Source organism: Haemaphysalis longicornis, unplaced genomic scaffold, assembly GCF_048455015.1.
Source record: "Haemaphysalis longicornis isolate Haplotype H1 unplaced genomic scaffold, Haemaphysalis longicornis Haplotype H1 scaffold_3, whole genome shotgun sequence".
NCBI classification, from domain to species: Eukaryota; Metazoa; Arthropoda; class Arachnida; order Ixodida; family Ixodidae; genus Haemaphysalis; species Haemaphysalis longicornis.
In genome coordinates, this window is record NW_027526335.1 from 174,938,636 (window position 1) to 174,964,189 (window position 25,554).

General features: G+C 48.8%; 1 protein-coding gene across 1 annotated transcript in view; it reads right to left on the reverse strand.

Annotated features, from left to right (window-relative positions):
• Window positions 1-17,133: 17,133 nt before the first annotated feature.
• LOC144175547 (acid-sensing ion channel 2-like) overlaps window positions 17,134-25,554 on the reverse strand; it is a 55,947-nt gene continuing 47,526 nt past the window's right edge. The window contains exon 12 of the mRNA XM_077704618.1: window positions 17,134-17,968. Within this exon, the coding sequence (XP_077560744.1) occupies window positions 17,684-17,968 (285 nt within the window). The 3' untranslated portion in view covers window positions 17,134-17,683. The remainder of the gene's footprint in view (window positions 17,969-25,554) is intronic.

The window sequence follows — 25,554 nt, forward strand, 5'->3', positions numbered from 1 at the left end:
ACCATCCGACATCCCTACAGTTATACACATTCCTTACTTTATAGCTGCGAAGAAACCGCAGTCGGTGGATTTTTTTGTGTTGCTATATTTCTCACATATGCAAGAGCTACATGTGCGTTGTTTTAAAAATAAGACCTATGTCAAAAGGGACAAGTTCCTCTTGTTCTGATGCCGGGCAAACATATTACTTTGCAAATTGAATGTCTCTCAAGCAAAAGTACTGCTTCGTGAACTGGCAGCAAGAAGATGCTTCCGCCTTCAGCATTGTTGCCAAAAGGGGCTCTGGTGTTCGTTTGGGATAGTGAGGCGGATATTAAAGATGTTTCTTGGGAGGTCGAAGGTGGGTGATGAAGAAGAAACGTTGATGGCCTAGAGTTGCTGAGTCAATGACGATCTTACATTTCAAACTGCAAGAACCGTAAAACCCTTCAGCCACCAACAGCCAGCAAGATCTGTCAACCCAGCAAATAAACTTACCGGGCTGTAGAATCGCGTGAAGTTCAGCATAAGATATACATGTATATATATATATATATATATATATATATATATATATATATATATATATATATATATATATATATATATAAATATATATATATATTGTAAGGGGGATTATAGCTGGGGACCGGCAAGACGCTTGGAAAGAGGCAGAGACCAGAGACGGGTAAGGCAGCGCAGACCGATGTCTCGGTGCGTTCTCTTAGAGCGAGCCACGCGATGCTGACCGTGCCTCTTCTTCTCTCGCGCAGCACCTTGCGCCTGCAATCATCATGCGGCCCATAGTAGTCCTTCCTCCGGTACATACCCCGTCGGTTGTACAGGGGAGATTGGCGCACACTAACCGCAAGGTATGTCGTCGTGTCGGAGACTACTATCTCCAGTACAATCACCCCCCGCCGAAAAGAGGAGCCATTCTGGCGACTTAAGGGGACGAAACCACGAGGGGATCGTAGTAGGGCTTCAAATGTTCAATGTGCACTATTTCACGACCTTGACGACGAAGGTCTGAGGTGGGAGTCACGGGCTCGACGAGGTAGTTCACGGGCGATGTTTGTTCGAGAATCCTATATGGGCCATGGTATTTAGCAAGGAATTTCGCCGAAAGACCAGGAGTGGGGCATTGCACACGAAGCCATGCAAGGGATCCAGGTTCAAACGTTGGTGCAGCGGCGGAGCTGTCATGTCGAGACTTCTGGCGTCCTTGGTCGTCTGATGTGAACTTGCGAGCGAGCTGTCGACATTCCTCAGCATACCTCGCCATCTCGGAAACTGGGGCACATTCAGAGGCGTCGGGGCGATAGGGCAGAATAGTGTCGATCAGGCAAGACGGCTCACGTCCATATAGAAGGAAAAACGGTGAAAAGCTTGTGGTCGCTTGCGTGGCGGTGTTATATGCGTACGTGACGAAAGGTAGCACCATGTCCCAATTTGAATGGTCGGACGATATTGCCGCGAACCATGCATTGGGTTTGTTTATTTGTGTTTTGCTTTTACCGCCCGGCTGCGCCGGTCTGTGTTATCTCCGTGCCAAGGGAAGCGCGTGGTGTTTCATTCTTTCTTTCTGTGCCGCATGTGTTATCTGTTCAGATAGGGAGAGCATTCCGATCTAACGTGAACATCCCGGAATAATCTTCTTGCATCTACAATGTTCTCGATGCGAATCGACGGTTCCAGAACCACGCGCGCCGAAAGATAAAAAGCCTGCAGAGCAGACGCCGGGGCATTCGATTCTGCGACACTCGCCGACGCACGTACGTCACTTTGTTGACCACTGCTTCGCCGCCTCTGTATTCTTTTAAGTTGTTAGGGGAGCACAAGTTCGCTCCAATAAACTTGTTTCTTTTCCAAACAACTGCTTCGTCCTTGGCTACGTGACATCTGGTGGAGGTGCTGGGTACGCACCCTTCATGCCCACTACAACCTCTGGAAGCCGCCAAGCCAGTCCAACAAGAGCCAGCCTCCGCGTGCAAGATTTACCACCCGAGTTCGGTCTACTACCGGAGAAGACGAAGAAGAAAAACGTCGCAACCAGCACCATGCTCAACCAAGCCAATCCTCCTGTCGTTCTGCAGCAGCCACGGGAACCGCCATCATTCCGAGGAGCCCCCGCAGACGACCCAGAAGAATGGTTGGAGAAACTGGAGCGCGTCCGGAAATTCAACAGGTGGGACGACGCAGAAACGTTCCGGCACGTTTTCTTTTACTTGGAAGATTCGGCTCGCACTTGGTTCGAGAACCACGAGAGCTCCTTGACAAACTGGGCTCAGTTCAAAAGCGAGTTCACTAAGACCTTCACTACCGTCGTGCGGAAAGAAAGAGCCGCCCTTTTGTTGGAAACACGCACGCAACACCCCAACGAAGGTGTCGTGATCTTCGTTGAGGAGATGAAGCAGCTATTTCGCCGCGTGGACCCCGAAATGACGGAAGAAAAGAAGTTGCGCTTCTTAATGCGCGGAGTGAAGGAGGAACTGTTTGCTGGACTTGTCCGAAATCCGCCCAAAACCGTCGCCGAATTCGTGACCAAAGCCAGCACCATTGAAAAAGCCCTCGAAATGCGTGCTAAGCAGCATGACCGCAACTTTGTTGGCGCGGCCAATGAGAACGACTTTGGCAGCACGCGGATCCCGTCCGACAGCCTACGCGAGACTATCCGCGCAATAGTGAGAGAGGAGCTGCGGAAACTTCTCCCAACGCCGCCGCATCCCCAAGTCGCTTCCCTCACCGACGTGATTAGAGAAGAAGTGCAACAAGCGTTGGGCTCTTCTACGCCATCTGAGGTACCCCGAGAGCCACAAGCTATGACATACTCCGCGGCTGTTCGTCGACCCCGCCCTGCTCCAACACGCCGTCAAGAGGCCCCGCCGTACCGCCGCCCACTGTCACCCGCCCGACCCCCGGTAGCCCGAAACCAGACGCCGAGGAAGACGGACGTATGGCGAACTCCCGATAACCGTCCTCTGTGCTACCACTGCGGAGAGGCCGACCACATTTACCGTCGCTGCCCATACAAGAGACTCGGACTGCGTGGTTTCTCCGTCGACGCACCTCGCCCTCTCCCTGGCCAACGACCACGTGAGATCGACGAGTATCTATCTGAAACCAGCCGTGGCCCAGCGCGTTTCAACCGTTCGCCGTCGCCCTACCCATACCAATCGCCGAACCGCCGTAGCAACGCTGACTTCGCCCGTGGAAGGTCCCCCAGCCCACGCGGGGGAAACTAAAAGCAGCAACTTCTGGAGGTGAAGTTGCTCTACGGCGAAAAACCGGAAACCCTCCAACGACGGAAGGACGCGCCGAAGACAGTGATTCACGACATGCCCTCATCCCGACGACCCGACCTAACCCTGATGAGACTCCCGAACACGACGACAGCTATACGCCGCGACGCTTACCCGACCTGACCGAGACGTCCGCTGAGAAGACATGGACAACGACGACGCACAGTGCCCGACCGTCAACACGTACAAGCAGAGATACGACGCCCCGACGAACCCGGAACTCGAGGAAGACTGCATCTGACGTCAAGGTGTCCATCGACGGCTTTGACGTAGTCGCCCTCGTAGACACGGGAGCTGACTATTCGGTAATGAGCGGACCATTTGCGTCTAAACTGAAGAAAGTTATGACCAGATGGGACGGTCCGCATATACGCACAGCAGGAGGCCACCTCGTGACGCCAAGTGGAACGTGCACATCGCGCGTCACCATAGACGGCACGACGTACCCTGCCGCGTTCGTCATCTTGCCTAACTGCTCCCGCGACGTAATTCTCGGAATGGACTTTTTGACGGACAACGGCGCAATAATTGATCTGCAGACCAAGTCGATAACTTTTTCCTCCGATCACTCCATGACGCCGGAACCAAACCCCGAACACCGTGCAGCTGTAAGGATAGCCGATGATCATGTCACCCTGCCACCCCGCGCAAGCTTGATGATCGCCGTCTACTGTGAAGGTGCTGCTCCCGACGTCGACGCTATCGTGGAGAGTGACCGAAGGTTGCTTCTTGACCGCGGTGTGTCTGTCGCAAGAGGCATTGCGCGGTTTAAGCATCGCAAATCCCACGTTTTGGTCACCAATTTCACCGAGGAGTACCAGCATTTAGACAAGGGCGCTGCAATTGCGTTCGTCGAAGAAACGCAACTAGCAAGTGACGTGATAGCAGTCGCCGACTTTGAACGCGCACCCGACGATACCTTCAAGCTTCCGCACCCCTTCGACGTGAATCCGGCGCTACCGCAAGAAGAAAGGAACAAGTTATTGGCTTTGCTGCGTCGCTACAGCGAGTGTTTTTCGTCGAACTCAAAGTTACGTCAAACACCTCTGGCGAAGCACCGGATAATAACCGAGGATGGAGCCCGACCTACCCGACAGTCACCGTACCGCGTCTCCTCCCACGAGCGCGAAGCCATCCGGACTCAAGTCGACGACATGCTCAACGACGACATTATACAGCCATCGAAAAGTCCGTGGGCTGCGCCGGTCGTACTCGTGAAGAAAAAAGACGGCACACTGAGGTTCTGCGTTGACTACCGACGATTGAACAAGATCACCAAAAAGGACGTGTACCCCCTGCCACGAATCGACGACGCCCTCGACCACCTCTGCCATGCGAGGTACTTCTCATCGATGGACCTGAAGACCGGCTACTGGCGTATTGAAGTGGACGAGAGAGATCGAGAGAAGACTGCATTCATAACCCCGGACGGCCTATACGAGTTCAAGGTAATGCCGTTTGGGCTATGCACGGCACCAGCAACGTTCCAAAGAGTCATGGACACTGTGCTAGCTGGCCTGAAGTGGCACACCTGCCTCGTATACCTTGACGACGTTGTGGTATTCTCCCGGACTTTCGACGAACACCTCGCAAGGTTGCAGTCAGTACTCGAGGCCATCCGTACGTCGGGGTTAACGCTGAAGCCTGAAAAGTGCCGCTTCGCGTACGAGGAACTGAAGTTTTTGGGCCATGTCGTCAACGCCGCGGGAGTCCTGCCTGACCCGGCGAAAACTTCAGCCATAGCGAACTTCCCAAGGCCGAAAGATAAGAAGGGCGTGCGCAGATTTCTTGGACTGTGCGCATACTACCGGCGCTTCGTCGCAAACTTCGCACGCATTGCAGAGCCGCTCACGCGCTTGACGAAAGATAGCACCGCTTTCAGCTGGGAAGACGACCAAGAAAAGGCATTCTGCGAGCTGCAAAAACACCTGCAAAGCCCGCCCGTGCTCGCTCATTTCGACGACAACGCCGAAACGGAAATACACACGGACGCCAGTGATATAGGCTTGGGTGCCGTCCTTGTCCAAAAACAAAGCGGGTGCGAAAACGTAATCGCCTATGCCAGCCGTGGTCTGTCGAAGGAGGAGAAAAACTACTCTGCCTCCGAAAAAGAGTGCCTGGCTATTATATGGGCCATTTCAAAATTTCGCCCATACGTGTATGGCAGACCGTTCAAGGTTGTAACAGACCACCATGCGCTGTGTTGGCTCGCCAATTTGAAGGACCCCTCTGGCCGTCTTGGGCGGTGGAGTTTGCGCCTGCAAGAGTTCGACATTACAATCGTCTACAAATCCGGCAGGAAACACTCCGACGCCGACTGCCTGTCCCGCGCCCCTGTCGACCCACCACCACAAGACTCCGATGAAGACAGTGCGTTCTTCGGGGTTGTTGCGGAGAGCGACCTAGCCGCCCAGCAGCGTGCCGACCCCGACTTGCGAGTAATTATCGACTACCTCGAAGGACGTAACGTCGCCGTGCCTAGAGCGTTCAAGCGTAACTTACCAGCATTCAGCCTCAGAAACTCCGTCCTCGTGAAGAAGAATTTCAGCCCCGGAACAAGAACGAATTATCTACTTGTCATCCCCGCAGACCTTCGTGACGAAATTTTGGAAGCGTCCCACGACGACCCGTCTTCCGGACATCTCGGCACAGCTCGCACTATTGCAAAAATTAAGGCGAAGTACTTCTGGCCCCGCCTTACATCCGACGTCACCCACTACGTTCGGAGTTGCCGGGACTGCCAGCGACGAAAACCGCCGCCGACAAGACGCGCCGGACTTCTACAACCGATCGCCGTCCCGCGGAGGCCCTTTCAACAAATTGGAATGGACCTTCTAGGCCCGTTCCCGAAGTCACGATCGGAGAACAAGTGGATTGTCGTAGCGACAGACTACATGACGCGCTACGCAGAGACCGCCGCTCTTCCGCGGGGGACTGCACAACAAGTCGCCAAGTTCTTTATAAACCAAGTTGTGCTGCGACATGGAGCCCCTGAAGTCCTAATCACGGACCGCGGAACGGCCTTTACCGCGGAGCTGATGCAAGGAATCTTACGCTACAGCAACACGGATCACCGAAGAACGACGGCGTACCACCCCCAAACGAACGGACTAACAGAACGTCTGAACAAGACAATTGCGGATATGCTGTCCATGTACGTCGACGTTGAACATAAGACTTGGGACGAAGTCCTCCCGTATGTCACGTTTGCGTACAATACAGCGACGCAGGAAACTACGCAGATGACACCGTTCGAGCTTGTCTACGGAAGACGACCGACTACGATGCTCGACGCCATGCTTCCGCATGTAGAAGACGACGACCTCAACGCCGACGTCCACGGATATCTTCAACGTGCGGAGGAGGCCCGACAGCTCGCTCGAGTTCGTATAACGGACCAGCAGCTGGTGGATGCGGGCCGCTACAACCTCCGACGCCGAGACGCCGAGTACAAACCAGGGGATCGTGTGTGGGTTTGGACTCCCATCCGACGACGCGGACTGAGCGAGAAACTTCTGCGACGGTATTTCGGACCCTACCAGATTCTGCGACGTGTTGGCCAACTTACCTACGAAGTGATCCCCGATGGTGACTCCGGCACATCACGACGACGTACGCGGCCCGAAGTCGTCCACGTGGTTCGCTTAAAACCTTTCTACGAACGATGACGAACTTTTATTTTCATTTTCGGACTGTCGCTTATGTTTGCATCGGGTCGATGCACTCTTAGAGGGGGGGTAATGCCGCGAACCATGCATTGGGTTTGTTTATTTGTGTTTTGCTTTTACCGCCCGGCTGCGCCGGTCTGTGTTATCTCCGTGCCAAGGGAAGCGCGTGTTTCATTCTTTCTTTCTGTGCCGCATGTGTTATCTGTTCAGATAGGGAGAGCATTCCGATCTAACGTGAACATCCCGGAATAATCTTCTTGCATCTACAATGTTCTCGATGCGAATCGACGGTTCCAGAACCACGCGCGCCGAAAGATAAAAAGCCTGCAGAGCAGACGCCGGGGCATTCGATTCTGCGACGCTCGCCGACGCACGTACGTCACTTTGTTGACCACTGCATCGCCGCCTCTGTATTCTTTTCAGTTGTTAGGGGAGCACAAGTTCGCTCCAATAAACTTGTTTCTTTTCCAAACAACTGCTTCGTCCTTGGCTACGTGACAATATGTACATGGAGAGCATATCTCCAAGGGTGCGGTTGAACCTTTCAGTAAGGCCATTTGTCTGGGGGTGGTATGAAGTCGTGGTTCTGTGGACAATCTGGCATTGCTTTAGCAGCGCCTCCACGACGTCAGAGAGAAATACGCGGCCTCGGTCGCTAAGCAGCTCTCGGGGCGCACCGTGGCGTAAGACGAAACGCCGGAGTAGAAAAATGGCGACGTCGTGTGCAGTTGCGGTGGCCAGGGCGGCTGTTTCGGCGTATCGAGTCAGGTGGTCCACCGCGACGATGATCCAACGGTTGCCTGATGGAGTGATTGGAAGGGGTCCGTAGAGGTCAATCCCAATCCGATCGAAAGGCCGTTCCGGGAATGGTAGCGGCCGCAGCTCTCCAGTGGGGTGTCGTGAAGGGGTCTTACGACGCTGGCAGTCAGTGCAGGAGCGAATGTACTTCGCGACGAACGTGTACATGCCTCGCCAGTAGTAGCGTAGGCGTAGGCGCTCATATGTCTTTAGTGTGCCAGCATGCCCACACTGGGCGTCAGCATGAAACAATGCACATATCTGGAAGCGCAAGTGACGCAGTATTACTAGCAACCATTTGCGGCCTTCTGCGGAATAGTTACGCCGGTATAGGAGCTCCTCCCGAATGGCAAAATGCGCTGCTTGGCGCCGCAGTGTGCGAGATGCGGAAGGCGTTGTAGGGTTTGCAAGGAAGTCTAGTACCGAAGCTATCCAAGGGTCCTTCCGCTGCTCGGTTGCCATGTCGTCAATTTGTAGCGACGACACCTCGATATTCGACACCAGCGCTGACGTATTAGCTTCCGGTGGCAATGGCGAACGAGAAAGGGCGTCTGCGTCGGTGTGTCTTCTTCCTGAGCGGTAAACAACACGAACGTCGTACTCCTGGAGTCGAAGTGACCAGCGGGCCAGACGTCCGGACGGGTCCTTCAGCGATGCCAACCAGCATAAAGCATGGTGGTCCGTGACTACTTCGAAAGGGCGGCCATAGAGGTAGGGTCGAAATTTACTAATTGCCCAAACGATTGCAAGGCACTCTTTTTCTGTGACGGAGTAGTTGTACTCGGCTTTTGTCAGAGCGCGACTTGCGTACGCCACGACATACTCGCCAAAACCAGCTTTGCTTTGAGCCAGGACAGCGCCGAGACCGGTACCACTGGCGTCCGTGTGAAGTTCAGTGGGCGCGGTAGGATCGAAATGGCGCAATATCGGCGGTGATGTCAGAAGCCTTCGTAAGGTCTCGAACGCTCTCTCGGAAGCCGTTTACCAGTTTAAAACTTCTTTGGCGTCACCGATAAGCTGCGTCAATGGTGCGATGATAGACTCGCAGTTCCGGACAAATCGCCGAAAGTAGGAGCAAAGCCCAATAAAGCTTCGAAGCTCCTTCATTGTGGTCGGTTTAGGGAACTCGCGGACCACACGCAGCTTGGCTGGGTCTGGTAGGATGCCGTCTTTAGATACCACATGACCTAATATAGTAAGTCTGCGGGCAGCAAAACGGCATTTCTTGAGGTTCATTTGCAGGCCAGCCGAAGTAAGGCACGTAAGGACTTGGTCAAGTCGCTGGAGGTGGGTCGTAAAGTCCGGTGAAAACACGACAATGTCGTCCAAGTAGCATAAACAGATACGCCACTTCAGCCCACGCAGAACATTGTCCATCATTCGTTCGAATGTCGCTGGCGCATTACACAGTCCAAAAGGCATGACGTTGAATTCGTAGAGCCCATCCGGTGTCACAAACGCTGTTTTCGGTCGGTCAGCCTCAGCCATGGGTACTTGCCAGTAACCCGAGCGCAGATCTAATGAAGAAAAGAACTCGGCACCTTGCAAGCAGTCCAGCGCGTCATCTATTCGAGGTAGCGGGTACACGTCCTTCCGTGTAATCTTGTTTAGACGTCTATATTCCACGCAAAATCTAATAGACCCATCCTTCTTGGTGACGAGCACGACTGGAGAAGCCCAGGGACTCGTGGAGGGTCTATTAACGTCCCGGGACAGCATATCGCCTACATGCTCCTCGATAACGCGGCGTTCCTTGGGTGACACGCGGTATGGTCGCTGGCGCAGTGGTGCGTGGTTCCCGGTGTCAACCTGATGACAGACAGTTGACGTGCGCCCTAGGGTTGTTTGGTGGGAGTCGAAGGACGTGCGGAATCGTTGTAGAAGAACCAGGAGCTGGTCTGTTTGCTCAGCGGTGAGGCCAGTATCTATGGAAGGCAGAAAAACTGCCGGACCGAAAGTGGTTTCGGGGCTTAGCGCGTCGAGATGGCCTGTGGCTGACTCGTTCGGGATGTCGACAACGAGGTGTGGCGCAACAACTTCGACGCACCCAAGACATTCGCCGCGAAGCTCTCGAGACGGACAAGGGGACGGGTTAGAAATTGACATGATGCTCGAACCACATTTGATGTCCAGGACAGCGAATGGCAAGAGTAGGTTTGTGCGCGACGAAAACAGACTGGATGGCGTGAAGAGAACGGTGGCGTCCGGAACATCAGGTGACGATACAGTTACAAGAACAGAAGAGGATGGGGGAATGGAAGCATCTTCGGCAGCAACTAATTTTACGCTTCTAGTCTCCGCTGCACCATCATTAGGTGAAAACAGTTCAACTTCTGCACGGAAGCAGTCGATGACAGCGCGGTTACGTGACAGAAAATCCCAGCCGAGGATGACGTCGTGAGAGCATGAGCGTAGGACGACCAGTTCAACGATGTGGGGAATGGCTTGAATGGTAACGCGAGCAGTGCACATGGCTAGCGGTTGAATGGGCTGTGCGTTGGCAGTACGAAGAGTAAATCCTGAAAGCGGCGTCATCACTTTGCGAATTTTGCGGCAAAAAGTCTCATGAATCACAGATACGGCTGCTCCAGTGTCAATAAGCGCGAGTGCCGGGGTACTATCCACAATCACATCAATCACATTACAAGGCGAAAAATGAGGACTTAGCACGTTCGACAGTTTCGCAGCTCGTGCCTCAGGAACTGCGGCTGCTAGTTTCCCTCGGCTGCAGGGTTCACACGGGGGCGCATCGGGGAAATGGAACGGCGGCGTGGGGAAGGAGAACGGCGGCCAGAAAAGGGAAGCCCGTCGGGTGAATACGAAGCAGGCGTTGAGCCAGAACGAACGGCCGCTGAGTGGGGCTGAGAGCCAAAGGCGGGCGCTCGAGGAACGTCACTCGTCTGAAGCGGTCGGCGTCGGCAGAAACGTGCGACATGTCCGGGAACGTTACACGCGAAACATATGGGGCGATTATCGGGCGCGCGCCATGGGTTGGGGGCTTGAGCTGCAGCACGAGGATACGGGAGCACCCGCTGACTTGTGGCGTACTGCAGCGGCTGAAATGTTACGGGTGGTGGCTGCGCACAAATCGTAGCATACGTGTAAGTCCCTGCCACCGGGTTAGAGAAGGGTGCCGCCAAGGTGGAAGGAATAGGTGCTGCCATAGGCGAAAAGAGAGGCGCCGCCACAGGTGCGGCTGCGGGCGCGGCCATGGGCGAGTCGAGTTGAGCAGTAACGGCTGGGACCAGGTGCGCACTCGAGGATGTAGGCTGGTGGTCTAATGGCAGCGCTTCGGCGACTCGGTCTTGAATTACGCGGCGTACTGTCGTAGGTAAGGGGCATGAGGGCGTGGATGCCAATGGGTGAAGGTTAAGTTGACGCGCAGCCTCCTCGCGCACGAATTGTTCAATGTGTGGAAGAAGAGGCGCAAGATAAGACGAGACTGCAAGTGCTGAAAGTGAGGCCCGATGCGGTTCGTCATTCGGGAAGCACTGGCGGGTAGAAATGCGTTGCTTCCTGAGCTCGTCGTAGCTAACACACCATTTGATGATGTCTCCAACCGACTGGGGGTCCTTGCTGAGCAGCATCTGGAACGCGCCGTCTTCGATGCCTTTCAAGACGTGCTTGATCTTCTCGGACTCGGGCATAGCAGGATTTACGCGCCTACAGAGGTCGACGACGTCCTCAATATAGCTCGTGTAAGTTTCGTCGGCAAGCTGCACGCGCCCACGTAAGCTCGCTTCAGCCTTAAGCTTGCGGACGGCGGGGCGACCGAACACTTCTAAGAATCTCGTTTTGAAGGCAGACCAGGTTGTCATGTCGGCATCGTTGTTGAGGAACCACCGTTCGGCTATTTGAGTAAGGCTAAAGCCGACGTTAGCACGCTTCGCCGGGTCATCCAAGCGGTTGTAGGCACTCACTCTTTCGAAGGATGACAGCCAGTCTTCTGCGTCATGATCGTCGGTGCCGGAGAACTTGGCAGGGTCGCGTCGAGGAAGAGATCCGGAGCACATGATGGGTTCATGCTGCGGAGGCGCCATTTCAGGATGGATTTCTTGCAATACTGGTCGAATTATGCGCTTGCTCCGTAGTTCCAGGCTGGAAAGGCAAAGGGGAACTGCACCTCCACCACACTGTAAGGAGGATTATAGCTGGGGACCGGCAAGACGCTTGGAAAGAGGCAGAGACCAGAGACGGGTAAGGCAGCGCAGACCGATGTCTCGGTGCGTTCTCTTAGAGCGAGCCACGCAATGCTGACCGTGCCTCTTCTTCTCTCGCGCAGCACCTTGCGCCTGCAATCATCATGCGGCCCATAGTAGTCCTTCCTCCGGTACATACCCCGTCGGTTGTACAGGGGAGATTGGCGCACACTAACCGCAAGGTATGTCGTCGTGTCGGAGACTACTATCTCCAGTACAATATATATATATATATATATATATATATATATATATATATATATATATATATATATATATATATATATATATATACGCTCTTTCTCTAAGCTAAACCACATTACAACACACAGCGCGCAAGGGAAGCGAAAGCCAGGCGAGTCCCGGTTGTACAAAGGAAAACTCATTGATCTGTTTTTTCAGACATCCATGTTGAACAGCAGCTTTTTAAGCGATTATACATATATAGATTATATGGATTATATATAGATTATAGCATATAGCAAGCGTATACCCGCAAGCTTCGGTTACTTACACGAACTCACCCGTGGTAGCAGCATTGCCATAATTACTTCAGCAGCCAGCCCCTTGGGAAGCACCCTTAGCTCTTCCGCCAGCTCGCCACCGCCACGAGCATATTGTTTTTCACGTCGCTACCCTATTTCTCAAGCTGGTCCTGATTTCGCCTTCAGGCACCCTGCTCCGGAGGTGCCTCTTCTGATGCTTTAAGGGTTTAACGCACCGACGCCGGTGCTTGTTGTCTTTCTCGAGCAAGGTACAATTTTTTCTCCTATTTTGCGTACCCCACAATGGTTTTCTGTACCTCACGTGGTCCACAAAACGGAAATTAAGGCTTTCGCATTAAGGCACCAGCGTGCCGTGTCTGATGGGAATCTCAGCTACGGGGAGGCTAACACTCGAACCCTCGCGGAAGGTATCAAGGATGAGTGGACATCGCGAAAACGTAGAACACACGATCATGACGAACTCGACGGTGGTGAGCTTACCTTTCGCGGCACACCATGTAGCTTCTATAAAATTCCACTGCAATCCAGTCGCCCTTCTCTACTCGTTGTGGCGGGGTATAAGTAGTGCTGTAGAAATGTGTTGGGACTCGGCCGGAGTTAAACTAGTGATATTTGCCGCCTTCTCGTAGGGCTGCGCAAGTAGCGTGTCTTGAATAGAAAAGCTCGAAAACTTAGTCACTTGTAGCGGCAGTAACAGCAGCTTCTCTCTACGTGGCCGACTTCTCCGAAGTGCTAGCACCACGATCTGCGGTAGGTTTTTCACCACATTTCGGTCCAAATAGGGCGGGGTATTGCGCAATAGCCAGCCGTATGGCCTAAATTGTCCCCGCTACGGCAGGGACTTCTGGTGACGGTGCGGAAAAGCCGCTATTAGCAGCGTAGACCATGGCGTAGGGCTCACATGGTGTCTCGGGTGAACTAAAACTCCCAAATGCTTGCTGGAGTTCTCGAATCTCCCCGCTTAGCCCTGCAACCTCCCGTTACCCCGACATGGGAAGGTTTGGCACCGTTGTTCCAGGGCTTCCTCAAAAACTCGGTTGAGCGCTGTCTGGGTGCTTTTATTGTGCAAGGTTGTGGAACAAGCCTTATGAACGAGGTCGTCTCCAGTCATCATCTTAGGAGGACGATACCTGCTTCGAACGATTTCGGGTGGGCGGCCTTACGTTCCATAAAATCCGCTAGCGCTGAGGTGCTGCGAAGGTATATGCAATAGGCGCTGGAACTATTAAAAGGGCCGGAGGGCTTCAGGCGCTGCTTTCGAAATTCCTGACTTTAGATGGTAATAAAAAGGTGTCAAAATCATACAACTTTACTAGGTTAAAAGAGTGAAGAAGAAAGCTAACCCCTCTGTGGGTATGCGCCGTTACTATAACGTAGAAGAACAGGAGGAGGAATAAACTTTTCTTGTGCACCCTAGGATGTGTTCAGCCTGCTACGTCCAGGAGGCCGCGTGTCCCAGCTGCGTCCAGAGTTCATTGAAACAGGGCTTGCTGCCGCTCTGGTGCTGAGCTTGTCAGCTCGGCCTCCAACTGCTCAGGGTTGGGGGACGGGACGCGGTTAGGGTGGTGGGACAAGAGAAAACAAGGTGGTGAGTGGTGAGAGGTATGTGAAAGTGGGAGCGGGTGTAGAGGGAAAGGAGCGGCGAGATGTGGTGCAGGATGGGTGATTATACAAGTTTTCAGTTTGCAGGTGGCAGTAAAGGGTGGCGTGGTGTGTTAAGAGGGAGGCGTGGGGTGGGGGGTATATTCGGGGGGCATAAGCCGCTTCATTCCCAACCAGGCCGGCATGGCCAGGAGTCCAGATAGTGATCACGTCTGGGTACGGAGGCAGGCAGCACACAAAAAAATTCAGTCGTGGGAAGCGGTTAAACCAAATTTGTCGAGTAATAGCTCATTTATAGAGAAACGGCCGTCATACAGATACTTCTGTATCAGCAACTACCTCATCTGCAATTCTACCGCAGGCAACACCCAGACGCTGCTCGGCATTGCCGGAGCGAACGCGGTGTAAATTGCACAGTGCCTGCGCGACCACAGAGCGAAGCCGAAGTTTTTGGAGTGATAGCTGTGTTTCCGCGCCGAGAGTGCATGTGGAGTGGAACCGAAGTTTCAGTCGCAACACTTATTGGCTTGTATGTCTCCAAACCACTGTGGGGATAGTGGGTGATTGGTGTGGGGCGTTGCAGCCAGTGCTCGCATTAGAGAGCGGCGGAAGTTCTCGAGGGGTCGGAGAAGGCAATGTTCATGGCCTGACTTGGTGCAAGAGTAGACCTACGCTACACGTTTCCTGCTGTACCGCTTTGGACGCAAAAATGGGCTACGAATGTAGTGTACGTGTTCGTGTGGACAGTATGGAGGTCGACAGGGCTAGTAGGCTCGAGAAAGCAAGGTTAAAAATTGCATCTCCTAGAGAATTTGGGGCACTCCAAAACAAGATAATAGAGTTTTGCTGTAGTTTGGGAGGACTGGTAAGGACATTTCTAGGTAGCGAGGGGTAAAGAGGGGTCCATTGAGAAGGGGTGTATCAATGGTTGTGGAGCGATAGTTTGTTTTCGTGCCAGGAGTGTGCTGTGAACACCAACATTTTTTTAAATAAACACACCCTTCCTCTTTCACCTTATCTCTTTCGCGCCCTATCCGCTGGAATGAACGAGCAATTAGGCGCTTTAAGTGAGCGCAGAAAAAGAGGGACTGGCTGGAAATTGGGTGACCTTGAAGGACAAATCGACGGAGCAATGAATTTTGTGTGGTTCGTGTGTGAAGTGGAGTAATTTAGCTTTCGCTCTTAAAATAAGATGGTGCCGTTATTTTGTCATTGTTAGCGCCAAGCTTTTGCGCACTGGGGAAGACGTGCCGTCACTTTGACCTAGTTGCGTCTATTCGGAAGCCTGGTAAAGAAAGGTTGCAGCTTCAAAAGATCCTTGAAGTAAATCTTTGAGACATAAATACTGATAACTAAATCTCAACACATCTTTGTTTGTAGCAGATAACAAATGTTTTAATACTTGAATGTTTTTATTCTGGGACACATTCTTTTACACGCTTTTCACAAACATGGATAAATGTTAAGAAAGTATCAATTATGTGAAATCGTGCTTATTAAACTCATATTCATTGCTACTATGTAAATATTATTTGTGACCATTTAGCAATACAAAAGTGCGAAGTGTGTCATATTGTGCCTAATATAATCACATTAATCGTTACCCAAACAAATTATTTCCGACCACTGGGCAAGTCGAATGTACAAATTGTGTCCAACCGTGACTTTATACTCAGATTTATTGTTACCCAATAAACATTATTCGTTACCATTTGACAATTTAAAATTATATTAATACTTGGGGGCTCATTTGTACAATAATGATCCGTTAGAGGAGCTATGAGGTTTCGAAAGTAAACCATTAGGACAGAAATAGGCGTGATAGAAAACTGTAGACACGAAACTAAACCACCAGTAAAATTTCTCCAATGTCTGTTTTGTAGTTGTATAAATTACCGTATTTACCCGCGTCATGATCGCACTTCTTTCCCAAAAATATGATGCAAATTTAGTGGTGCGATCATTACGCGAGGTATATTTTTCGCGAAAAAAGTTCGAGCTCAGAAAACGCAAGTTGCAGGTCAGAATCTTTACGATAAGTCTCATGAACATAATCAACATAAGAAATAAAAACAACAACTCCACCACCACTGAATGACCACCGAGTGACGCAAAATGCAGTGTTTTCATTACGCAACGCGCCGCAATTAGGGAATTACGGAACGCGCCGGAACGAGTTTGCTGCGAGGTGAGAACAGCTCGACCAATGAGTGGCTGCTGCTGTCACAGTGTGGGACATCAAGACACGGCGGCCGACGCAGCAAGCCCAGTGCGTTTTTTATATGTCTCGTGAGTACATTATGTGCATCTAGTGAGACTTTTTTCCGCACCAATAATGAACTCACTCTTGCCGATATCGCTAATATCATCAAGTACGCGGCAGTAACGTAGTTATGTCTACTCTGAAAGAAGAGGAAACTAAGGTAAGCACGACCATCGTCATCAAACTTGCCACACATATGACATATGGCTGCGGCAAGTTCAGGGTGCGATCACTACGCGGGAAATAAAAAAAGCCGCATTTTGACGAGGAACTTCAGGGGTGCGATCATTATGCGAGTAATTACGTCTTTAAAGAAGCGTAGAACTAATAAACGAATACGATTGCTGATAAAAACAAGGGGTACAATTTGTCTCGAAACAAATCATCTGAAGCTGTTACTGTGGCTAGTTCGAAATGACTGAAACCTTCCTGCAATGATCGCATATATAAAAAGCTATTCGGAAAACGTACCATTGGCACTAGAACACAGTAGAACATTTTCAATGTATGTAGACAGCATAGTGTGGTTCATCTGCGCAGACGGGCGCGTTGTTTCGAATTTCAAAATTGCTACTTAGCTAACTTGCCTCCCAGCAAGGGTAAGTGGCACAACCTAGTTTATAATTTCTTTCAGTGCAATGGCGGGCAGGCACCGGTGCAGTTTTTCTCTTTTGTTTTCAATAGCGTAGCGAAGTGTTCTGCCAGCATGGCATGCAAAAAAATCTTCTCATCTCGTGGTAACGACACGAGTGCCTCGCAGCAGAATACAGCACACAGCGTTTCCACAGCGTGGGACTTAAAAGGGGACTCACCTCATCTAATTCCTATAGGACTTACTAGTTCATTGCCAACGGGCTTAAAATTCATCGTGTACCGATAGAAAGGCTTTAAAAATTTATAGAAATGTCCTAACTGCTTCGTTTGTTTCTTTCAGAGGTATATCGCTTCTTTACTGAGGGAGAAAAGAAGGACGCGTTTTGGTTTATTCCGCTTCCACTAGACGGCGTCGGCTCTCTAACAAACAATAATATTAGTGTTTTATTTCCGTGAAAAATTGACATATCTCTAAAGTAAGCAAATGATGTCATTCTGAATGTTGATATGTATTTGCACGGCTTCTTGTATTGGTGCAAGTATGGATTTTCAGTCGTTCGGGCACGAAGTTGTAACTCCCGAAGGAATGTTAACACCCTGATCATGTAACCGAGAAAGCAGGAGGCTAGTGTAAGAGCAATACACCATAAGAGCGGTTTGTCACAATCTACAGAATACCTTTCAAGCGAAGTACGGTTAAATGGGTGCAGGTGAACCCCAGGCAATACAAGCAGGCGCATCACATCTGTGACGCTTGGGTCAACTCAGCAGATCATTGCTTGCGGCTACTGGGTGTGAATGGGTGAAGAGAAGCCAACGGATTAGATGAAAGGTGGGCTCGTTCCTCTTTAAAATCTTTGTGGGAGAAGCCAAACTTCGAGGCGCCTTTCGGGCGCTCCGGAGCGCCTAAGTGGTTCTGTTCCGCAGTAGAACCCTTCCAAGCACCAGGCGGCAGAAGACGTGAAGGAAAGTCGTTGTAGAGGGCTTGACTGCCACGGCCCGTATTGCCTGTCTTTGTTCCTCTGTTTCCACCCGTGATTGATCCACCTTGATGGTCCTGCAATAGAAATGACGTGAAGTGCTAAAAGTAGCTGAATTTTCCTTGAAAACAGTTTGCAATTGTTTGCAACATTTTGCAACTCCACAACAATAGTAGCTCCCAAAGGTAGACAAAATTTTGAAACTGCCATTTAGGGCAGCAAAACTGGAGTTTTTCCTACAATCGCGAAGTCATGTGCTCATGAAATATTCAAAGAATATTCAGCGCTCACTGAATTTCACGCCCACATACTTACGACGATGTTGAATGCAAAAGTCGTTATCAGTGCCTTCAGAGGAACACGTAAAGAGCTACAAGACGGAACAATAAGTTAAGAAGAGGAAGCTCAACTGCCCAAGGCTAAAACATTTTAGGTGATTTGTTTCGTTGGTGGCCTGCTTTTGGTATAAAGAAGTTTCAATTAGACAAAAATTTATTAAGGCATTATTTCGTTTCCCTGCGAGAAAAAAAAACTGCACTGTTGATTAGTACATTATTTTGTTTTTAATGGCACAAGAACGAAAAAAAGCATAGAGCGCCACGATAATGGTAGGCTAGATGAGCAGAATTAGCAATAAAAGTACCAGGTTAAAAATGTATTTGTTTTTTTTATTTATTTATTTATTTATTTATTTATTTATTTATTTATTTTAACACCCTCAAGACCCATAGGCCGTTACAAAAGGGGTGGGTAACAGTAAGCACGCAAAGAAAAAAAAAAGACAATAAAAAGCAAGATAAAAGAAAAAAAAAGGAAGAAGCAAAAAGAACAAAAACAGAAAATAACTAGAAAAAGAACGGATATGTAAAAAGCAAACAAGCAAATCAAACACAACAGAAAACGAACACTGCAGAATTGTTACAAAAAGTGTTGAGTAATGGCATTTTAAACAATGAAGGGTCTTGAATGGTTACGATGGAAGAGGGTAGGCGGTTCCATTCAGCACATGTTCTGAGTAAAAAGGCAGCTGAAAATAAGTTTGTATGGGAGAAAGGAATGGTAACCTTATGCTGATGATCAATGCATGATGAGTGGTATGACGATTCAGAAATGAGGTCTCGCATCATTGATGAGTTGTGAAAGAATATTTTGTGAAAAATGTGAAGTAGCGTCAATTTCCTCTGGACAGTTAAGCGTGGTAGTTCAAGGTGAGATTTCATTTGGGATACGCTCTCAGTACGGGAGTAATTAGAACAAATAAAACGATCTGAACAGCTCTGAACGAATTCTAGCGTAGTGATTAGTGTATGCTGCAGGGGATCCCATATTGCGGAAGCGTACTCAGGATTTGGGTGAATTAGTGACCCGTATAGCAGAATTTTGAGGGACAGCGGAGCATGAGAAAAGTTGCGGCGCAAGTATCCCAGCGTTCGATTAGCATTATTACAGATGTAGGTGACATATGTGGGAAGATAGGTTATGGGTACTGTAGACGCCGAGGTACTTATAGGAACAGTCATGCTGGAGGGGCACTGCGTTAGTGGTATAAGTACAAAGGGTAGAAATAGATCGCCGGGTTATTGTCATGCATTTAGATTTGTAAGAGTTGAGAGTCGTAAACCATTTATTGCACCAGGTTGAGACAGTGTCGAGGTCAGCCTGTAGGAGTGTGCTATCTGATTCGTTCGTTATTGCGCGGTAAAGGACCCGATCATCGGCAAATAGCCTTATAGAGGAGTTAATACTGTCGGGGAGGTCATTAATATAGCTATATCAGGAAAAGTAAAGGGACAAGAACGGAACCTTGTGGAACGCCAGATGTTACTTCAGAAAGAGGTCAGTCACAGTCATTAGTTACAAACTGAGGGCGATTAGTCAAAAAGCATTCAATCCATTTAGGTATTTTTGGATCTATGTTTAATGTACTAATTTTCAGAAGAAGTAATTCATGAGGTATTGTGTCGAACGATTTTTGAAAGTCAAGAAAAATGTAGTGTACAAGTGAGCCGCGATCTTGAGCTGATGCTATGTCGTTAGTGAAATATAGAAGGTGGGTTTCGCATGATTAATGTTTTCGGAATCCGTGCTAGCAGGATGTGAAGAAAGAGTTACATTCCATAAATGGGACAATATTTGAGTAAATTATCTATTCTGATAGTTTACAAGAGACATTTCTTAGGGAAATTGGCCTGTAACAAGAGTAGTAAGAGTATTGGGTGTATAGGAACATATTAAGACCTGATTACTACAGGCACAATAAGGTGCGAAGTGTCAGGTCCCGCCACTGTTTTGCAACAGGTAATGAACACAAGTGAGGTTATGGGATGTACGATATTTATTTTAAAACTCAAAATCTCAAACGTAAGTAAAAACTTTTTTGTAAGAGGGCAATGGGTGGTCTGATAGGAATAATGAATGGCGCAAGAGAATATTATATGCGTAATTTTCTTTAAAGTGACGTTTCCTTAAAATTTTACACCTATCACGTTTGATAAGCATTTTGACAAGGACACCTTGACAGCACTCTGGAGTTTCGCCTGTGCGGCCTCGATGGCTGGACATTACTAGCGTCCTTCCTGCCCTCCCCGATTCGGGCCATCCTTTCTCAAAGGATGGCTTCGGGCCATCCTTTCTAAATAAAGTTTCCTTTCTTCCTTCCTTTGATAAGCATGTGAAGGACAGATAGCTGCCGACCACATTGATGACACTGAGTGTAGTTTGTGTCAGTTAACAAGTATTAATGCGTGATGCATGTGTGGCCCATGCTAAGTCTGCATAAGGCCACCTCTATGAATCTGGATTTGTTTCTCCGCCGACGTATTTTGTTTTTTAGGTTTAAGGAAGAGCAATTTATTATCCATCGATTTATTGCACCGTTGTTAGCAGTGGTCTCGCAGCTTCCTCCTCACAAAATGTTATAGGTCTTGATCCATAGGTTTAGGTCCATGTTATCCCGAAGGGCAGCTGGTGCAGCGCTTTGGTCAGCGGCTTCGTTTCTAGCAATGCCACAGTGGTCGGGAACCCAGCACACTGTGACAGCAAGCTTTATACTATAAGCCGGGCACAGAGCTCGAAAAATAGCATTAAAAGTTTGGTTTCTACTAGCCTTCAATGATGAAAGCATTGAAACAGCCCTTAGAGAATCGGTGTGTATGACTGAGCTCTTAATTTGAGTTGGGAAACGTGGTTCAAAGCTAGAAGAATACCACGTGCCTTTGCAATAAATATACTTGTGTTCCTGTTCATTGTTTTGTACAAAATGTTGTTGCGCATGCTGTTGGTACAAAACTACTCACGACGAAAAGCCATAGAAAACACAGGGACGTATCTATAGACATGCCTTCAAATGCATTTTTTAAAGTAAAAGGTAAACTGAAGAAAGTGAAAGACAGAGAGACAATGAACTTTATTGTGAAGAAAGTGAGCTTTCATCTATTTCTGCTAAGTTTACTCCTGCAAAACCGCCATAATTTCTAATATGATTACTGTGAAGGCAGTCTGATGTAACACTTCGTCGGCTTCGTGTCTGTCTTGCATGAGCATTGCAACCCGCAGCGCTAACTTCTTCGTGTCTTAGAAAAACGGCGTCGATATCAGCGTTTACTGTGACCGAAATATATGGTGCGGAAAAAATGCCTTAGCGGACTTTCCGCCGCCCAAAGAAACCCTAAGCTTCGTAAGACGCTGCGCCGAGAGAGCGTGAAAGCAGAGCGGAATGTTTCACCTCTCGCGAGCGCCGCTTGAGGGTACCAACACGCCCATACAAAAATGCCTTATGAGCATCTATTGAAAAATGTCTGGTGAGCTATGGCCGCCTATGGGTCTCTATGGTCACCCATAAAAAGGCATAAATTAGGCTATAGCCAGCTATTGAAGTTTTTAGAGATCCTGCACTAAAGACTGTAAACCATACAATTCTCTTTAGATGATTATAGAACATCCTAGTGTGTTTAGTCTGTAGAGTCACAGCTATTCAGGTTACTGTAGCCAGCTAAAGAAATATGTATGGCTTTAGTTCTAGAGACCAGCCCCGGCGAAGCTATTTTGGCTGGCTATAGACCATTGTTTAGCTTCAAGTCTATAGACTTGAAACCATTCAGCTGTCTTTAGCCAGCTATTGGAAAAAAATATGTCCTCAAGCTAAAGAGAGACAGCCACAAAAGCTCTCTTGGCTGGCTATGGGCTGTTGTTTAGCTCCAAGTCTACAGACTCAAAACCATTCAGCTGTCTTTTTCCAGCTATTGAAAAGAGTTCGTCCTAAAGCTATAGAGAGAAAGCCATAAAAGCTCACTCGGCTGCCTATAGGCCGTTTTTTCGCTCTGAGTCTACAGACTTCAAACCATTCAGCTGTCTTTTGCCAGCTATTGAAAGGGTTCGTACTAAAGCTATAGAGGGAAAGCCATAAAAGCTCATTTGGCTGGCTATGGGCCGTTGTTTAGCTCTAAGTCTACAAACCTGGAACCATAAGGCTGTCTTCTGCCAGCTATTCGAGAGAATTTGCTTTTAAAGCTAAAGAGAGGCAGCCATAAAAGCTTCTGCGGCTGGGTACAGTACAATATATAACTGTAAACCTTTAGATGTATGATAATTAAGCAACATTTTGCTTGCATTAAGAAAGCGTTTGGCGCAGAACTTAAGAGCCTGCATCCATAAAGGCTTCTTTAGCTAACTACATAGTAACATAAGGCTCCAAGATTCAAGCCGCTAATCGAAAAGTGTCAGCCTATAAAGGTATAATTCGAGCAACCATTAAATCCTATTCTGCTGGTTTCAATATGACTTATGACGCGGAATTCATATACTCATGATTTACCTAGCTACATCTACAACACAGATAGGATAACGATGATGAGGTTGATCGGGCGGTTTTATGAACGTATTTGTTCAATAAGGTGAGGTACTTATTATACCAACAATACGGTAAAAGAACAATTAAAGGAAGCTACTGATTAACGCTCAAATTCAGGTTGCAACTTTGGATACTGCGCGTCGGCAAAGCTTGCAAATGAACGTTGACCGAAAGACGTATAATTTCGGAGAATTCTTCCTCTACGGCCCTTCGCTGCCGTGGTCAAGTGAAAAAGCGGGCTTCTCTGAAAACGGCCCTCACAGCGTCGAAGCATATTGGAAAAAACTTTCGCGGCCCACGGTACGCTCTCTCAGAAATATGGTGGAAGCTGCGAACAACCGCATTCTTTCTCCCGCGGAGTCCACTTTCAGATTAGTCATTGAGAAAGGGGGGGAGCGACCCACACTGGACTGAAGGAGGCGCGGTGAGGAAATTTTGGGAAGCGATGAAAGGGTAGAGGGGACACCCCTGCGTCCTGTTTTATTTTCTTTTGTTTGTTTGGCATACTGGTTTTGGCCGTGGGTACCCAAGGACACCGCCATGCGGCCCGCGCTGTGTTAGTATTCCTGCGCACAGCAATGCTAGTGACAGACAATTTTGCCTGAGTACTGAGAACAGATAAAACTTTTTCGAATGAAGAAAACAAAATGTTAGGCGATCTTGTATTTCCCCCCCAAAAAATTACCAGCGAACAAGTTAGAAAAAGGTCGAAAGATGGGCACGTATCTCTGCACTATTTGCTACCGCGATGGACCTGCTTATACCTAGATGTACTCAGTCAGCCACATTTCGTCTCCTTGCTCATGTGCGCGGGCAGGGCACGTGTTGCCTGGTGCTAAGAATTTCGACTCGATGGCAATGTGCTCGTGTAGATGGTGTGACGCCAAGCAAATGTGTCGCTTTTCGGTGTTTACGGTGACAGTGTTACGATTAATTCAACATCAACTTCAAGTCATGCGAAAATGGAGACCTGCTATACTGTGACAGGAATTTCATCGTACGCAAAACTCCAGGGTGAGTGATCTTACGAACTGAAGAGACTGTATAGTGCAAGAAATGCAGGACTTTTTTTGGTGTTCACGAATACTTTTCTCAACTACCCTGGTGCACATGGGCATTGCAATTTGCAACGTACACAGAAGTGAAGATTTGGCCGCGGGGATGTGACAAAAATAATTATTTTTTTCGCGAACTGAGAAAACTTACAAGGAACTAATTGAGTGAACTTGGAAAAACGTTTTTTTATCATTACATTGTGTGCGACCGTCTTCATTGTTTTATTGAGAGTGCCTTTCCATTTTAGCCACCGTACTTGCAGCTGTGTGCGTTGAGTACTGAGTGTACTGAACGACTTCCGAGTGCTCTCTTTTCTGTGGACTACCCACCACCTGTAGGTATTTGTGTCTCGGTGGGCGTTCGCGGGGAATGTGCCGCGTAGTGTGGCTGTCGAGCGAGTCACTTAAGCGTGAGCCAGAGAGTTGGAATTGGTGTGCTGTGTTTTTCGATCGGCGTATGTGAACAACTGTTTACTGGTGGTGAAGTAGCGTAGATAGCAGCCCTTTATGTAATGAATGGAATGAATAAACCCTTGATTTTGCTTTCCTTGAATGCCTGTGTTTAACCCTTTTGTAACTGAAAACTGGCGAAGTGTTTGCAATCGCAACCTCGCACTCCCCCTATATCGCTGAAGTGTTCATGGAGCATATATTACAGAAAGCAGCTAGGCACACGACCTAAGTGTCACAGGAGAAGTTCTAGGGATCTGCAAGGCTCTATTCCAGCATGGCAGCATGCTAATAATTTCTGAGTGGCTGCTGCTGTCGCTGTGTTTCGAGTAGTGGTGATTCTCTTCTGGCTACAGCCCATTCAAAAATATGGTATGGTCGGCTATTGAAAAACCTTCTTATGGTTGTCTTTAGCTATTTGGCCCAATTATCTTTAGACATTTTTATGGCTGTCTTTAGTCATTCCTATCGACATTCCTATGGGTGTCGTTAGATTCTTCTATAGCCATAGCGATATCGAAAGACGAGCTAAAGACAGCCATAGAACCGCTTATAGAAGAAGCTAAAGACACCCATAGGGATTTCGATACGAATAGCTAAAGACAACCATAGAACCGGCTATTGAAGAAGCTAAAGACGACCATAGGAATGTCGATACGAATATCTAAAGACAACCACAGAACCGGCTATAGAAGACGCTAAACACACCCATATGAATGTCGATACGAATAGCTAAAGACAGCCATAGAACCGGTTATAAAAGAAGCAAAGACACCCATAGGAATGGCGATACGAATCACTAAAGACAGACATAGAAAAGTCTAAAGATTATTGGGCCAAATAGCTAGAGACGACCATAAAAAGGATTTTCTATAGCTGACCATACAGCATTTTTGTATGGGCGTAAGCACAAGGGTGCAATACGCGGTAGCCCGGCTTCGGCCTTTATGCACGTGTGATGGTTGCGCTGCCGTACATTTTGTCCAGGGCATTAGAGAGTCTTGGCAATCACCAAGTACGGTAATAATGCTGCATTGTAAGCGCAACAGCGAATATTAAAAGACCCCAATTTTTTAACAGTCCATTGAATCGGCATTGGCGGTCTTATTTCTGGCTACATCGCGAAACTAAAGCCACCTATTACACAAGTTCAGAGTTCGCCGCTGGTCTAGCGCCATACTTGTTATTTTGTGGGTGACACGAGAAGACATACCGTGCATTATTCGTGGCTGCTGCGACAGTTATGCTAATGAAGTTACACAGGGTACAATATGTTTTTATACAACGCCATGCTCCAAAATTGCGATTT